Here is a 17,709-nt window from a genome sequence, read left to right as displayed (position 1 = left end):
CACAGGTATGAAAGTTTCCTGTAGTTAACTGACTTTGCAGAGATAGAGGTTATATTTTTTTATTGCAGTGCTTGTTTGGAAGGTATAACTGCATTTTCATGTTTTATTGAAGCCCAGTCAGCTCAGATGGCACATCTTTGTTTCAAGAGATCCACTGAGAACACTTCATAGCGGAACAATAACTTTTGGAAAGGTTCTATTGCATTAATAGCCGTGTCACGATTACCATAACAAGCAGCTACATTTTTATGATAGCTATAATAAATTATGAGTACTGAGACAGGCAAACTGCTTCTCCTTTTCTGAGAGAGGCAGTTATCATTGCTTGGGAAAGAATCTCCAGCAAATGTCTGCAAAATACAAGCTAATATTGCTTTTTTATATATTTCCCTGGTACTAAACTAGTACCCAAAAAAACCCTTAAATGCCCTGTCTTGCTGCTGAATAATTTTCGAAATTATTATTGTCATTTGGCTACTTCAGCCCTTTTCTGAGGGACCTTTGACTTGACCCCTGAACATGGATTTTAAAAAGTAACATGCTCTGAAAATTAATGTACTAAAAGACATGTCAAACTAGACACTCAGAAGCAGAGGTAGTTAAATTTTTAAAGCTTAAGCCATGTACTTGTGTTATTGCTGTGTAACTGCTCCACATACTGAAAGAACAATGTGCATTATACCACTGGAAAATGCAGTACATTAATCATTTAAACACTATTAAAATATCAAAACATTAAACCTTTATTGCTGCTATTCTTCTTTCAGAGGATATTCTTGTGAGATAATTCAAAGCTGTTAGATTCAGCATAACAATCAAAAGCTTTGAAAACATTAATAGCTATGAAATAAAATGTTCCTTCAGCTTATCATTTTTGAGCTGTTATGAAGTATCTTCAATATGGAAGGATTTTTTATTTATACCTTCATTCTGAAAGAATTAGGCTTTGTTTTTGTATTGAAAGGGGGGTGATATAAGCTATCATCCAACATTATAATATTTCCCTTTAGGTGGTATTGCCGTAGTAGTTAAAACCAGATTATTAAAAATTAGTTCCCTTGCGCTGATTTGCTGTTTCAGTTTTCATGACACTCAGCTGGGAATGAGACTTTATTCTGAGTCTTACATGAAATCCTGTTTCCCTTCTGAATTTTTCTGCGCTCCAGTGTGCATTCTTTGGGTGTACCATTTTGGGATGTTTTCTTTCAGATAACTTTTCTTATCAAACTTGCATTTGATAAAGAATCTGTTAACATTAAGCTTTTACTCAGCTTCAATCATTATACTTATGTGTGAGAAGAGGCAGCTCAATCTTTTTTAACCCTATGCACTCTGGATTTTTGTCTCACTATAATTAAACCAGCAACTTCACTCTGCTTGTTCTCTTTGCTATGCAGTAGTAGTCTGGCAGAATTAGATCACCAAAGCCTCCTATAGACTAGCAGTTTAAAGGATGAATAGAGTCCAGATACTAAATCTACATCAGGGCCTCAAGTCAAACTCTGGAGGTACAGACTTTGTTGGGTTTTGTGCTTGGTCTACACACTCTTACATTAAATGCCCTGTAACCACATCACAGATTTGCTTGTTCTTAGAGGTATCAAGTAATTTTCTACATTCCTCTGCTCTGTCATCTTAACATTGGCCATGTTGTCACATCCTAAAGAGGACTTGCTTCTCTAACCTTCTCTAATCCATCTTGCCAGTACTTGTGTTAGTTGGTAGCAGCACAACATCTTGGCCAATTGACCTCTGTTTTGAGAGGGTGGGCAAATAGTGTGAAATTCAATCCCACTGTAGAACATGCTTCAAAGGGCTTTGCATGATAAAACTGATGTCAAAAGACCAAACAGGTATGGAGACAGAAAGAAATAAGCTATGTGGCTGAAGGAGCTAAAGTTCAGAAATCTGGACTGTGTGGAAGAAGGGAAAAGGCTGCAAAATGGCTTTTTACAGTTCTGCATGTTGTGATTGAAGAGTCAAACTGAGAGCAACAGCGGTACCGTGGAAATCCTTGTGGAACAAGGACAAGAATGAAAGATTGCTGAGACACCAAGAGGTCTCACTAAAACCATTCTGGCTCTCCTTTTTCGTTAGTAGTCAGGGAAGCACCACTGCACTGTGCCTGAAAAGCTCAAAGAAAAAGAATTCTCAAGAGTAACCTGTCCTATATTTTATTGTAGGATTTTTTCAGCAAATCTGATCCTTTTCTGGAAATTTTCCGGATGAACGATGATGCAACCCAACAACTTGTTCACAGGACTGAGGTAAGGGATAGGGTTGGATTTACTTTTCAAGGACAAAGGTTGGCTGTCAGGAGGAATAGTTTATGCTTCTCATGTCACACAGAGTATTGCAAGCACCCACTCTTCTCTCTGCTGTGTAATTATTTTGTAATGCATATGAGGTCTTGACTTATGCACATGAGAGTAAGGGAAGATGATACGGAAGGCGAAAATCCAAATTTAATTAAACTGGCAGATGTTCTGTTGAAGGTCAGGAGCTATACACATCGTATTTAGCCCAAACCATGCTACAGACAGTATAATCTTTTCCCTTTAATACTATGTTGCATCTTTTCCACCTCCACCCAGATTGCTGGTGTTGAAGAGATTTGTAATCTGGGTGCTTTACATTTGTTTCCGATGTCCCAGTGTCATTACTGCTTCCATGGTAATGACTGGCACTGTCTTAAAAAGCAGCATTTTGGTGTACAGGATAGAGCTGCGGCAGGTATTTGGGGTTATGAGCCTGTCTCTTATGGATCCCATAAAGTGTTCCTGGCAAGGCACACCATGTGTGTAAATTGATGCTGCCCATCTCCATTGACCAGCCCTGCATCTCTTTCATTGCTTCCAGCTCAGGGATGTTTTCCACAACCTTTCCAGTGCAAGTTATGCTTCTGCTGAGGCGTGACAGTGCTGGGGCAATCTCTGTAGCGTGTGTGATCTGTGTACGGGTCCATTTCCCACCTGTGCTCCTTTTTGGGGCTTTCCAGAGTAGGAGTGTGGCAAACTACAGGTTGCTCAAGGGCACATGCACCACTCATGTTGTTCTGCGAACCCCCAGCTGAACTCTGCTTTCTTCTTCTGGTGAATGTACTGTAGTGAAAATTGTGGAGTTTGTTAGCATTCTGTTTGGAGATGTGCAAATATTGAGGCTTCCCTTCCTTTCTTTTTACTCACAGGTCGTGATGAATAACTTAAATCCAGCTTGGAAGACCTTTAAAGTGTCTGTAAATTCTCTGTGCAGTGGAGATCAGGACCGCAGGCTAAAGGTCGGAAGTAATCCCTACTTTTTGAATAGTTTTATTCATAGAAAACAAAACTTTGTCTCCCTTTTTCAATTGAAGATTGCTATTCTGCACTGCCCTCTTCTTTGATGAAAAAGATGATCACACAACTGCTTTATGATTACCACAATCAAATGAAGGATGCAGAGAAGTGGTAATCTACTGTAATCAGTAGATTATACTCTCTACTTCATACAGTAACCTCAAAAAATGATGGAGCTGTTTTTGCCAATCAGTTGGATAATTTGAACCCAGCATCATTTAACTGGTGGAAGTATACTCAAGGGAACTGTCAGCCTTGCCACCATGTTAACTACTACTTCCTCGCTTTTATGTCTAGAGACCCTCTGTAAAAGAAACACTGAATTATGAGATCTGTTATTGTATTTGAAGAATAGGGTGGCCACAAAAAGGCATGTGCCATAGTAATGACAGTGTTACTACTCAGCAGAGAGTTGGTTTGTAACTTGGAGCTTGGTATAGAAAAATTCATCTTCTTGTGGCTAATTTGAGTTAAATCAAGGCTGATCCAATTGTTCATATTTTCTAATCAGTCTTAAGGTTAATACTAAATTTAAAAATGTTGAATGAAGAACACTGTCCCCAGTGTCTATTCAGCCTATTGGACCTGATGAAAGGACATTGGACCCAAAAGTGTGTCATCTTTATTTTCTTACTATACCAAACTTTGATAAAATTTTTCCCTTGTCCCTAAAAACCTTCTGTTGTGGTTTGAGCCTACTCAGCAGCTAAATGCCACACAGCCGCTCACCCACCCTCCCCCCACTTGGGAATGGGGAGGGAATCGGAGGGGTAAAGGGAGACTCGCGGGTTGAGATAAAAACAGTTTAATAACAGTAACAGAATACTACACTGACAGCACTATCAGCAGGTAATGTACAATACAGCTGCTCACCACCCGCCCACCGACACCCACCTACTCCCAGCCAGCAATCCCAAACACAAAGGCACCACAGCAACTCCCAGAAGTGGCAGCCCCTCCCAGCCCTCTCCTGCCTTTATATGGTGAGCACAATGTCACGTGACATGGGATATCGGCCAATCGGGGCCCAGCCCTCCAGCTGTGCTCCCCCCGCCCCCGCACACAGGTGAGGGCACTGGGACCTGGGGAGCCCCTGGGGTCTCAGGGTGCTGCAGCACTCCTCCAGCTACTCAAACAGGAACTCTATTCCAGCCCGAACCAGGACACCTTCCTTCTTTCATCATTATAGCTGTGCAACCCTGCAGAAGCAGTATTGTCATCTTTCACTCATTACATACTGCAGGCTGTGCTGTGCAGATAGAAAAAAATAAAATGCCTGGTGTCTACATGTTACAGTGCATGCCCAAAAGAGGTGGAAAAGATAAAAAGGAGTCTTATGAATGCTTGGACTTATACTGGTCATGCTGATTGATTGTGATCTCTAACTTCACAAAAGCAGAACTGTTATGGAACAACATTGATACCGACCCAGTGTTTGTATGTATACATTTGTATGGTATTGGGGATGCATGAGGAAGGCATGGGTATGAATCCTTATTTATTGTATGATCTTTGTTTTGTTTGTGCCCCCTGTGGCCCTGTTGGGCAAACAAGATGAGCCCAAGGGCAAAAGAATTACCAGAAGAGTGAGGAAGTTTGAAAAAACAATGAGAGATGTAGCAACGAAAAGTGAAGGATGAAGTAGATGGAGCACAGGATCCTTAGGAGGCCAGACCAACATGTTTGTGACAGGTAGATCTGATATGTTGGAAGGAAGCTCAGCACCTCGGGTGGTACAGGGCAAGAGTTGTGAAAGATCTTTCCATCTACTCTTTAGCTGGTAAATGGTGAACCCAGCTGTGTTTGGCATGTCCAATGGGATTGAAACAGAGTTGTAGCAGATGAAATAGAGAATGAGGTGTAGGGAAAGAACAGACTCCATTTTAAACTGCAAGCAAAATTAACAGTATTGGCTAAAAAGGATTCCTGATGCAAATGGAGAAATGTAGAGGAGTTATTTATTGTAGCATGTGTGGGATGATAGTAATGTGAAGTGTCAGGATAATGACTTTGTTATCTTGGGAGGCTGCAATTTTATAAATTTCCTGGGTAGATTAAATATCTACAGGTATGTTGACTGAAATACAGAAGACAAACAAATTACTCTGTGTTGTATAAGCAATATAGATCTACAGGAGAGAAAAATAAAAAAAATCAGCTACCCTCCAGAGGTAGTAACATGAGTGACAGAAAGAACAGTCAAGGACAAGGAGCACTGCCATGGCTCGGGCCTCCATTGGCACCCCTGATGCCTAGGCTGCTACTTCATGACAAAAGGGAGGTGCTGGAAAAAGCACAGACGGTGCTTTTCTGGACAGTGAGTTCACATCACAGCTCAGGCAGGGCTGGGAGCTGAGCTTTTGCTTCTGAAACGAGTGAGCTATGAAAGGCTTGGAAATGGAGGGTGAGCAATTCTTTGATATATTAGAGAAGGGTGAGCCACTGGTGGGATGTATAGACAGAGGTGACATGGTTAAAGCAGGTGAGAGTACTGTAGCTGCTGCAGTATTCTGCAAAGGGGAAAGGGAGAAGAACTGAAGGGAGCAATGCTAGAGAATGTAGTATACTCAAAATGTGAGATGCTGAGAGGCTGAAGAAGAGATGTAATGTAACAGATTATCTGTGTTATGCAGCCTCTCTATGAGGATGCACCTTACACAAGCAGATGCAGAAGGTTACACCCTGCCTCTTCCTTGGCACAGGGTCCCAGATCACCTACTCTGACTTATATCTGACAGTCACTTAGAGCAATCAGTTGTGCTTGCCCTTATAAGATCTGCTTCGTGAGGTAGCTTAAACTGAAATAGATAACATCCCTTGGTAATGCAACTGTATAGGTCTGAGACAAGAGATAGATCACATTCTGCAGCTCAAATGAAAAGCAGAATTAGCATAGCACTGCCTTCACCACATTTGTGTATATGCGGTCTTTAAATCACTTAGATGAGAAAATCTAGGAAGAGATGCACACAAAATGTGATGCCTAGAATGTCAGAGCAAGTGGCAAGTCTGTAAGGGGAGAGAAATGTGGTTCTGGAGGGAGAAACATGCTTTAATCTCTTTGAAATATAGGTCAGAAGGTATGAGAAAGGCTGAGATTTGAGCTTGGCCAGAAGATGAGTCTGGGAACAAAGGGGGTCTTTGAGCTCTGATCAGAAAGACGTTGTTGAATTTGCTTGCAGATAACGCTGCCAAAAGAGAGGCTGAAAAGGGAGAAATTAAGAGGAACAAGAACAGTCCTTTAAGACTGTAGTGAAGAGGAGGGGAAAGTCAGTGAAGGAATGGGTGAAGAAGACAACCAGGGCAAGATGGATCTTATGAACCTGTTGACAATTATCAAAATCATCTTGATTCTGCAAGAATTTTTTTTTTCCTTTTTTGGAGAATGCACGTTTTTATTTGTGTATGCAACTGTTTGCAGGCCCTGATTTAGATATCTGAGTATTTGCCTGAGGCTGCAGCTCAGACATTTGCAAAAAACCTAAAAATAATAAGAATTGCACCAGATTGTTCATGAGTGCAGAAGTATTTTAAAAATAATTGTGGCTGTACAATAAGAAAAAATCCTGAAGCTTCTCTAAAATTCAGGCCCTTTATACCTTTTGGTGGGTGTAAGATAAGGCTGCGATTATAGAGCAATCCCCAAAATCACTCGTATTTGACAGATAGCATATAGTACTTGTCAGACGACTGTTCTGTTTGCTTTCTATATGGACTATAACTTAGAAATTTGATGGCAGCAAGGACAGAAGAGTGGAAATTATAAGAATTAGAGAGGTCAAGTGTCTGTGACGAGTTTAACACTGTGTGAATGTTTATACTTTGATTTATATTGACTAAGCATTCCTGTCTTCACCCTACCATATCTTGGAACATTTCACTTTAGTTGCTTTGTTTCACTTCATAAAATATATAGGAATATGTTACTGCTAAGTGTTGGAAGAATTTCCTGTGCCATATTTAACGTGGGGAGATTTAGTGTATTCCAGCTGCCTTGCTGAGCATCAGCTTCTCACCAGGATTGCTTGATCACTGTGAACAGTAATTGCATAAAGCTGGGTAGTTTTGTGCTTGTACCTGCTGTTTCTTTTTTACATAACTCGGGAAGGCATAATCTAAGTTAAGGCTTTAAGAGGCACCAGAACTGCTTGGAGGGAAATGTCAGCTTGTGGAAATTCTGCAAATGGAGGGAGACTTCTTAACAACAGCAGACACATTTCAGCCATCACTACTTTTGGCTTGCCTCTGTAGGCTATTTGGAGCCCCGAAGACTTGGCCTTTTATCTCTGATAATCACATGGGTGGTGCTGAGTTTAGTGGCCTGATTTGTGTTATGAGGAAGGGGATTAACATGGCAAAAATACACTAGAACAAGTCATTTTAACTTACAGAAGTTTGCTCTATGCAAGTCTTACACCCAAAGCAGCCTTTACACTGTCTGGGCGTTTGAAAGTTTCTTGTTTAAAATGTCTGTTTAGAAAGATAAGATAAGCAAGGTCACTAAAATCAAAGCAACCAATAATTAGGGTCTCCCTCAACAGCCTTTTGCTCACATTCTTTACAAAGTCTGTTAATTTGAATTCCTTATGGGCTTTAAAAAAATAATAATCTAATTTTGCTTTATTTAGCTGTGGTGTAGAGAGCAGTTATTTTTTTTTTATTCCTCGTAGGACGCTTTGTAAAACTTTATTGCGATTACTGCTGCTCTAGGTTTTATTATGAAAAAGATATATTAGATTTATGAAACTACTGAGCTTTCCTTCCCAGACATTGAAACCATCTGATAAGTCTGGTCACACTTCAATGCCGGTCATAACTTCTTTTAATGCTAACAGTACAGACAATTGTTGTATGTGTTGAAGTGAACAGAATACCTCTTTGATCCAAAAGTAGTGCATTGCTTTTCTAATATGTAAAGAGGTTCAGTTCTCAACAGTAATTACTGACAAATCTGAGTGAGGGATATAATCCTTCTGAGAGCAGTTTTTATCCTAGTCTGCTGTGCTGAAGGTCCTTTAAACTCTGGAACTTTGGCATTTAAATTTGGTTTCAGCATATGAGGTATGTTTCCATCAAAGGTTTACCTGAAATACAGGCTTGCATTGTGAGTATCTTCTGGTAGGGATCGTCTGCTGTCAATCCATTCTAATAGTTGCAGGGTTCCTCTTTTTTAAAGGAATCCTGGTAATGTACACTGAAAAATAATCTCTTTTTGATTTGGTATTAGATATTGTAATAATGGGGAAATAAACACCTAACAAGGTGCTGTAGAGGCACAGGCTAAAGAGTGCATGTAGCATAGAGTAAGAATATCTTCTGCTGAGGTTGTACAGAGAACCTCATTGAAAGACATTCTGTTCATAAGGAAAAGCAGGAAAAGAGGCAAAAAAAAATAGGATTAAAAATGTAGCTGCAGGTGAAGTAATAAGCTGCAAGGAGAGGGGAAGCATGTGTCATATCTGTACAGAAACTCCTTTCCATCTTCCTCCCACATAGTAGAAATTTTCAAAAGAAGAGTGTCCATTAGATAGTTTTCTACCTTTCAAAAAGCTGTAGGTTGCAACTATCGTTGTTAATTCATTTATTGTTTCATCCATGCCTAACCCAGATTACAGATGATGATCCTGATGACATTTATGCAAGTACAGTTATGAGTGGGTCCAAGAGCTGTGGCTGCCAGGGCTATTCCATACACCAGGTCATAAGGCCTCTGTGTATATGGATGGCTCTTTGCAGCATGAAGCCCTGAGACATTACTGTTGCCTACCGTTGGGTAACCATGGGAAGGCTGCCTCTCCCTGGGCACTTCTGTTGAGCCTAAAACCTGGTTCTGCCATTTGTCCCCATTCTCTCTTATGTCCCGCTGACTTCCTTGACTCCATCCATCTGATCTGTTGGAGTGCTGTGTCTTAGTACATGAATTATGTTTGGTTTTCTGCTGAGGAGTCTGTCTGCATATAGTTGTAGACCCCAGTATATCTACGATGCTCTAGTGTTAGCAAGATGTGTTCAGGAGTTTAAAGGTCATGAGACTTTCAATTAATTTCCATACGAAGACCTTTATAAATAGCAATACATTGGCCTTTCCAATGTGAATTTTCATAGGCTGTGAATTTGCAACATTTTTGTGGTAGATCATTGTTAACAAGGTCTTCTTGAGACATCTACACTTTGCTTAATAATCTATGCAGTACCTCTTCTGCCTTGTTGGCACTGTTATATAATGTGATCCTTGCTTACGATATTAACAGAAGGAGCTCCACAGACTACAAGAAAGATTTTGAGGTTATGCTGGATAAGCAATCACTTTATTTTAATTTTATTAATTAAAAAAACATTATTAATTTAATAATCTCTTCCCCGGGATCTGTTACGGCATTTGGTGGGGTGGAAGGTTGGGTCTTCCTCAAATAGTTGTAACTACGTTTCCTTCCGATTTCTTCAGTGTTGAATGTTTCATGCAAAATGTTGGATCATTAGGGGGAAAAGGTTTCTTAAAGGTCTGTAAGTGTATTGGCTGCTCCCTTCTGAGTCAAGAAAAAGCAAATAGAAGTGGGTTTTTTGATATTCTCTGAGTTATTACTGCAGTGTTCTCTAGATCAATAAGCTTTCAGTGACCTTTAATACTTGACTACAGTTCTGCTTATACAGGTATATTATATTATAAACTGTAATCCTTCAATAAGCCCTCAGTATCTCTAAAAGCCAGTGGTGAAAGTAACTGAGCAGAACCTGTGAAGAAGGCCAAGTAAAGCTTAAGAGACAAGCAATAAGTAATACATTCAGACAAATCCATTAGTGCTTTTATTTTTTCACAGTTTAGCTGTCATAGCGTGTTTGAAGCACTAATGTGGAAAGATATGGTTTATAGTCAACAGTAATAATTTGTGCAGGATTTAAAAAAGCATGTGGCACAAAGGGAAATTCAAGAAGTGTCAAATGTTGATTAGAAAAGCATGGACTGAAGGATTTCATACTGTTCCGTAAGAGAAGACTCATTTGTTGGTGCTGTTTTCTTTGGGCTTTTAATTCTACGCAGAGACTGGCAACAAGAATTAATTGCAACATAGGCTACACTTGCTGTTTATTTACTTGATTGGGTGATTTCAGTCATACCTGATTAACTACACAGTTCTACATTTCCCCCTTCAATTTACTCACAAAATTAATGCCAGTGGAGCCAATCATTCCCTGCTTGCTTACCCTGATATTGCTGAAAAGGTATTTGCATATGGAGTCCTTCCTGTGGAAAGTGTTCAACAAGAAGAAAGGGGGACTCAACCTTTACATGACTTTAATATGAATCAAAAGATGCCTTCAAACCACTTTTTCAGTAAGTCATTTCTTTTTCATTCGGCCAGGGCATTTTCCTGGAATCTTTGGAATAATTGCCTCATTCTTGGAGGGTGCAGATCTTTCTTTATACTCTGAATAGTATTTATTTATTAGTCATTTTGAGGATGTTATCTTGTTGTGAATTTCTAGAGAAGTTCTTGTAAAACTGACTGTGCAGCTGATAATTTTAGATAATAAAAAGTTCCTTCTTGGTGGTCAAAAGAAACACACAAAAAATAGGCTTAAATATTGGGGTGTTTTGTATATTTAATAAGCTAATATAAATATTTGTATAAGTGCATACTGCTTAACCAGAGTAGGAGTTTTAAAACAGTCTTTTGAGAAGATGATACATTATTTTGAGGATTATTATAAAATTAAATGACACACTGTAAAAGCCAGTTTCTGAGACCTCTTTGCATAAATGGCATTGGACCTAACCATTTTCCAGTAAATGATTAATTAGAATACTACAATTCTTAAATGTTTCTCTTGATTTCTCTCTCATATTCTCCTTGTTCTGTCTACATGCCTGTGGTTGTAGGCACTACACTGATTATTAAAAACTCAAGTGGCCTACTTCACAAGGTCTACAGTGATTGCGGGGAATTTGCTGCAATTACTCACCCTGTTTTGTCAGTTTGGGTTAATCTATAATTTAGCAATCGGTTTATAATATGAGTGCCTCATGAATTCATTAATCGCAGCAGCGTGTTTGGAACCCTGATTTATCTGAGCATGTCAAGGACTGATCTGATCAATCTTCATAAGCTCTGTGCAGGTGGGGTGGAAGATTTAAGATCATCCTTAAAACAAAACTGATTAACTCTTGGTGTGTGTGATTTTAGCTCACAGATTCCTTTTTTTCTTCTCCCCTTTCCTTCGCTGTATTCTGATAAAGAACTTGAAGATGCCAGGGAAGAAAGTATCAGATTGCAGTGAAGGTTTAGGAGAGAGAAATAGACTCAGTAAATAAGCTTGATCCCTTTTTTGTTAGCATCAGGAGAACTCATTCTGATGACTTTAGTAGGCACTAGTTTGATCTCCATTATTGTAACTGCTGGATACACAGCAAATTAATTGTCAGATTAATTAATCTAGATTTGGGTTAATTGATGTTTGTGAAGTGCTTTGAAGATGAAAGCTATCTAAATGACAAGTGTTGTCACAACAATTATGGATGCAAGTGGATTGCACAAGGGAGAGATCATCTGATATATAGTGATTAAAAAGACCTGATATTCACATCTCAAAGGGCTTGGGCTGCTACTAAAGATGGTGGTAGAAGGCTGAAGATCTGGCACATGTGAATAAAATGGGGAGGGTAGTAAGAACAGGAGTCTTCCTCCCATCCACTGGGTGACCGACAGATGAATTTCAAGAATTCACCCTGTAAAAATAAATTTTTAATTCCCATTCCTTACCAGAGCCCCGGTTTCATGAGCTCTGGAGAAAAAATGAAGAAACTTCCCCTTGACATTGCAAGGAGCATTCACTGTGTGAAACAAGGACAAAGAGAGGACAACAAACAAACAAAAATGTTGTGTGTGAATTTGTTTGTCTGGTTTAGGGGATCCAAGGAGTATTTTCTCTGTTTCTCATTTGCAAATAAGAGAGGATTGTCTCCAAATAATCTGTGTGTTACATTTATTGTGAGCTTACTGGCTCCATGTTTCCATCCCACTACAAATAAATAAAGCCTTCCTCAGCTTTGCTATTCAAGTCATCAGTATGTGAGTTGTTTTGAAGGGCTCTCTCTCGCCTTTCTTGAGCTCTCTTTGAAAGTGAGTTTTAATCCCCTGAAATAAAACAGAGGCTCCTATAAGTGCCACTGACTATAATCCAAATCAGAGGTGTCAGGTTCCTTCACAGGGCAATAGCTGATAAAAAATCCCATTCCTGGGACCATTTAAAATGAGACAAAGCAAAGTGCTGGAAATGAGGATCAGGTCCACCCTGGAGGGTGGGGCATAGGGAATGCTGATGAATTAAAAGACCTCTACATTCTTCCCAATCTTCAGATCGCTGTGTTGATATTGCACTGAACACTCTACAGACCCCAGTATTAGCTGCAGAGCTGCTTACTCTAGAAGTTTAGAAAGGAGAGCTACCATTCTGAATTAAAAGAATAAAATGAATCTCTGCTTTCGCTAAAACAGATCAGGATTAAAGCTTAGCTGTAACCTTGTAAAGCAGCTGAATGCTGTAGTGAGAGAATTTTGAAGTGTTGCATATCTTAAAGAAAATCCATCAGGCTCATACCTTTGTGTATACAGGACATTTTGCTGTGTGACTTACAGTATCTCATGATATTAAAAGTGAGAGAAAATGAAAGTGTAACCAGTTTTTCATATTCTTTTTTCATTTATTTCAGTTGAGACTGGAAAGAATAGCGAAGGCAATTTCCAGACAATCTCATTTCAGACTCTCATAAAGTGACAAAGTCTCACATTGGCTGACATATAACCAACTTACAAAACCCCTTGTTTTCTTTTCAGACATCTTTTCTACTGTGGAAATTGAAAATTACACACTCATGGAAATTCTTCCTTTTTTGTTAAATCGTCTAATAAATGTATTCTTTGCTGTGAATGATATATTTTTGCTACTTAAATAGAAAGCTTTCCTTAAAATTCTATTCATAAATCGTATCTTTATAGTTTATATGCTAACATACTGTCATGCAAAAATGCGTACATGTTGCAGATAATGAAATATGTGTATTTTAAATGGTAGTATTCTCAGGGAACACAGCAGAGTCAAATTTAAAGCAAAGTAATATATCTGCTTTTTAAAAATTTCAGTCAGTATCTTCAGAGAACTAATTATAAATTAATGTTTGTGATACTCTATGCAGCATTAGGGCAGAAAGAGATATTAAGTGTGTCTAAACTTTAATATCTTAGAAGATGTCTCAGTACATAGTGGTCACTTGAAAGGTGTGAACTTTATCTCACACTGGAAATATGTATTTAGCCATTCTGTACACAGTGGTCTCACCTACTACACATTCTGTTAAAATAATTTAGATCTGCATTTTCCACTTCCCAAAAACATGTTTCCTCACAGCTAGATGATACACACGTTTTGTAATGTGTATATGCATAACATATATGCATCTTACATAATGAATGGAACTGTGCTTTGTAATAAAAATGTTTTATCTACCTTGCCAAATCTAATTTAAGCATGCATATTATATATTTTGGATGGCCAAATGATTTTGAAAATGCTTGATAGCCATGCTTTACAGGACTCCCCGCAAAAAGCATTTAGCTGATCACAGCCCTCCTTGCGTTAATACTAGAATAAGCCAAAACTCTTGGGATTAGAGGCTTCAGTGTGTTTGTGGATAGCTGTTGTTCTGTTTGTGTGTTACATCTGCTAAAACATGCCAGGGAAGTTTTACCATAGGGCTGGCCACTGCTAGCTCTGACCTTTGGGTGGGATTCAGTTTTAGGATAAAACTTGTTTGCGACTCCTTTGTCCCAGTCCCCCTCAGTCAATGAGAAATCAAGACTTGCTTGTTCATTAGGGACAGTGGAGTTATTTCCATGGTCTGCTCACCAAGAGCAATGCTGCCAGTGTATTTTCAAGAAGCCTGGGAGGAAGATGTTCTCTTGTCCTGCTCTGCTCTGAGCTGCCAGTACAGCAGCCCCGGTTATGCGTTTCAGGGCTCCTCACGAGCTCCCGCCAGCTGCAGTACAGCCATCCTTTCTCCCTTCCGTGTGGCTATTTCCACTGTACTATTCAGAGAAGTCTTGCTTTGAATTGTTCAAAGTGGCTGCTAGCTTAGTGTATCCAGACCATTGCTGCTGCTGAACACCTTGAAGATGTGCAAGCTGCTCTGGGATAAGACTTCTCCGTGACCGTGGAGCTGATTCATGTCCTGAGCATGACATGACAGCCGTTGTGTCTGCTTTGCCTGAGATTAACAAAGGGGTAGTGTTTCCTGTCACAAACATCCTAATCCTTCCCTTCTGAAAAGTGCATGGGTTGTCCATATATCCTTAAGTGAAAGAGCAGACAAGTAATGTTAGAAATAATTTCTTAATACTACTAACATTACCGACTGTTGAGTCTTCTAGTCTACTTTCAGAAGGGATCATCAAAACCACTGTGGCTGGCCTGTGCCCTACACTCTAAACTGCCTTGGTCTGAAGTTACAACGTATGAACAGCAACATCATCAGCAGTTGATCTCTTAGGCAGTTGATACTTAAAGAGTTGTCCAAGGTTTGTTCAGATCTACTGACCGCCTGTTACATTGTTGACCGTTGCATTACTAGCCTAGAGTTCCTTTTGAGTCTCCTCATTTATTTTATTTCTGAGAAGTTCCAGGATTTACTGATAGCAATTTCTTTTTTATACCAGGAAATCTCATGGGATGCCAGCAAGATCTGTTTAGTCTCACACACTTTTCCACACTCTTGCCCATACTTAACAAGTGTTCAGCAGCAGAGAATGAGTATCAGACAGACAAGGACTTTGTGATACCTCTTAAACAATGACAACAGCAGGAAAAGTTCTGTCATTCATACCCATCTCTTAAATTAATAACAAAACATCTTACAGGACAGAATCTCGGAGATCTGAAGAGCAGTATCATTTGCAGTTTTAATGTAAACGAAGTATATATGGGACCTTGAATCACATCAGACCTCCTAAGAAACTGCAGGAGCCAAGATACTAGGCCATTGTATTGCATCCCCAAAGAGGAAAAATGCTGGGTCCATTCATACAATTGTGCAGAATGCAGTTCAATGTGTATTAAGTAACATAGTTTCTGTTGACATCTTTTCCTGGAATAAAAGAAAGAAACAAAGGATGGGAAGAAATGGAGAAAATTTGAAGAAAGGTTTCTGGTTATCTCTCCTGGGACCAGATATTGTTTAAGATAGTCATAAATGGAGAGAGAAAAAAATAGGGTAACACAATTTGTAGGTGGCTAAATAATCTGGAATTGTTTTGACTTCATAATGTCACAAATGTCTTAATGCTAGTGATTGGTACTAAAATACAAAGCAAGTCAACAAAAATGGTCATAGGAAGGCTTCCTTCTGTGAAGAGACTAAATTCAGACTGGAAAGAAAAATAATCTTATAGAGGTAGTTCTGAAGTCATGAATTACTTTGGGGAAATGACAAGGGAATGGTTTGATTATTTGTCTTCAGGGTACATGAACTTGAAAATCACCATGACCAGGCACAATGCTTAAAACAAAAAGACCTTCTGTTTCCAAACAACACAGTTCAATGATGGGAAATGCTGTCAAAGGATGTCGGGAGGCCAAAAACTGCAAATATGCCAAAAATGGGACTAGACAAATTCAAAAATGATTATTGCATTGGCTAGCTATTAACAGCATGTATCAGATGCTCTCTCCAGCTTTAGGAGAATGTAAAGTTGTTGACTGCCTGTAGCTGGGACAATATGGTGAAGTAAAGATAAGTGTACCTTTCCTTCTCTTATATAGTCTTCCTCTAAGTATTCACTAACATCGGATAGAAAGATGGTACTGGTACCATGCACTTTTAGTATCTTCTTACAGTGAGTGCTTGTAGCTTTCAACGTGAAACTTAAGTGTTGATTTTCATCAGAAAAAGCTCTAAATGGTTAGGGTTTCATTATTTGAGAAATTTTGCATTTTCACAGCAAGAGTATGCACATACTGCTAGCGGGTCAAAGTGCAAGGTTTCTTCTCTCCCAGTACAACTTCATGAAATGGTGAAAGGTAAATGGATTATTTAGAGATGAATTGTGTCTAATTGGTTGTGTATAAACACATAGATAAGCCAGGAGAGTGTTTTGCTATTCTGTGGCAGCTGCATTAGAGCATAGGAAATTCTGTGTATGCCTTCAAATACTCACCCTGACCCCGGTTACACATGCATAGCCCTCTGCTGCATTTCTTTCTTGTATATATTTGCTTATACATTTTTGAGAAAAATACTACCCTTCAACAAGAATCCCTGTTTAATATCAGCTATTTCTGGTTTTTAATGAATCCAATTCTAGTTGCAAGCAAAACATCTGAAAATCTGATGACTAGATGTCTGGAAAGCCAGGCTTATTTTTACAGGCTAATTAAAAAGTAGGCTACTTGCATTAGGCAGTCACGATTCTTCTCTTAGGCAGACAACAGAGTTTCAGACTCCTGCTCTTCAAAATATTGAAAACAATACCTTGTTAGAGTTGTGCCAAAAATGAGTCTTTGACTCATGACCAGGCTAATATGTGGGAGTAAAAAATTTGCCTACTGTCAGATTTCAAGGCTATTTTCTTCATAATACTACAAGGAAGCATTCATGAGTAAAAGGAAACTTAGGGGGGAAAAATATTGCTGCAGACTAATGATAAATGTTGTTAATAAATGAGTGATGTTGATCCAAGCAGTGCTGAAAGTTATCACTGAAATGTTTAGTGATACTGTCACTAAGAAAGGTAGCAGAACACAACCAGATTATCTGACAGGTTTCTGTGGGGAAGGAGTGTCCCACTCCCCAACCAGTCTGGGCTGTCTGGGAAGAGTCAGGATCTGGCCATGTGAGGCTTTACCTTGTAGTTGTCTTGGGCATGGTAAGAAAACATGTACTTCCCACTTTCTTTTGAGTATGGGCTCCCTCTGTCACCGTTCAGCCTTTCCTCCATCCCTTGTCCCTCTCCTGGGAATCCTGGATGATGCCAGGTCTGACACTTGTCAGGGGCTGGCTGAGATTAGGGAAGCAGAAGCACGGCCTGGCTCTAACCATTCCTTGTGCCAGTCTGGGAACGAGAAGTTCACGCAGATTAAAGTCTACCAGCCCTGGGGAGAGCAGAGGTGAAGCAGAGTGGATGGGCCAGAGCTAGGGAGCAGAAAGTGCCACGTGTGGTTAGAATTGAGGTTGTGATAGTATCAGCCCCCAGGGATACTGTGGACATTTGAAACTGTGAGTCTGCTGCAATGTTATTTTATGTCTTGTGCTATACTGAAGCTGTGTTAAGAGCATGAGAAAATGGCATTCCTCATCAGAATGCAATGTGTGCTTCTCCAAGCAGAC

The 17,709-nt window shown here is 39.4% G+C and overlaps 1 protein-coding gene across 3 annotated transcripts in view; it reads left to right on the top strand.

Moving 5' to 3' along the window:
- CPNE4 (copine 4) overlaps positions 1–17,709 on the top strand; it is a 243,764-nt gene that overhangs the window by 145,926 nt on the left and 80,129 nt on the right. For all 3 annotated transcript variants that reach the window (XM_032991217.2, XM_032991218.2, XM_032991216.2), the window contains exons 6-7: positions 2,184–2,267; positions 3,188–3,277. In XM_032991217.2, coding sequence (XP_032847108.1) covers positions 2,184–2,267; positions 3,188–3,277 — 174 coding nt within the window. The remainder of the gene's footprint in view (positions 1–2,183; positions 2,268–3,187; positions 3,278–17,709) is intronic.

Source organism: Tyto alba, unplaced genomic scaffold (assembly GCF_018691265.1).
Source record: "Tyto alba isolate M040663 unplaced genomic scaffold, T.alba_DEE_v4.0 Super-Scaffold_46, whole genome shotgun sequence".
NCBI classification, from domain to species: domain Eukaryota; kingdom Metazoa; phylum Chordata; class Aves; order Strigiformes; family Tytonidae; genus Tyto; species Tyto alba.
Note: the sequence above shows the minus strand (reverse complement) of the source record. Positions and strands in the feature narration are given on the sequence as shown.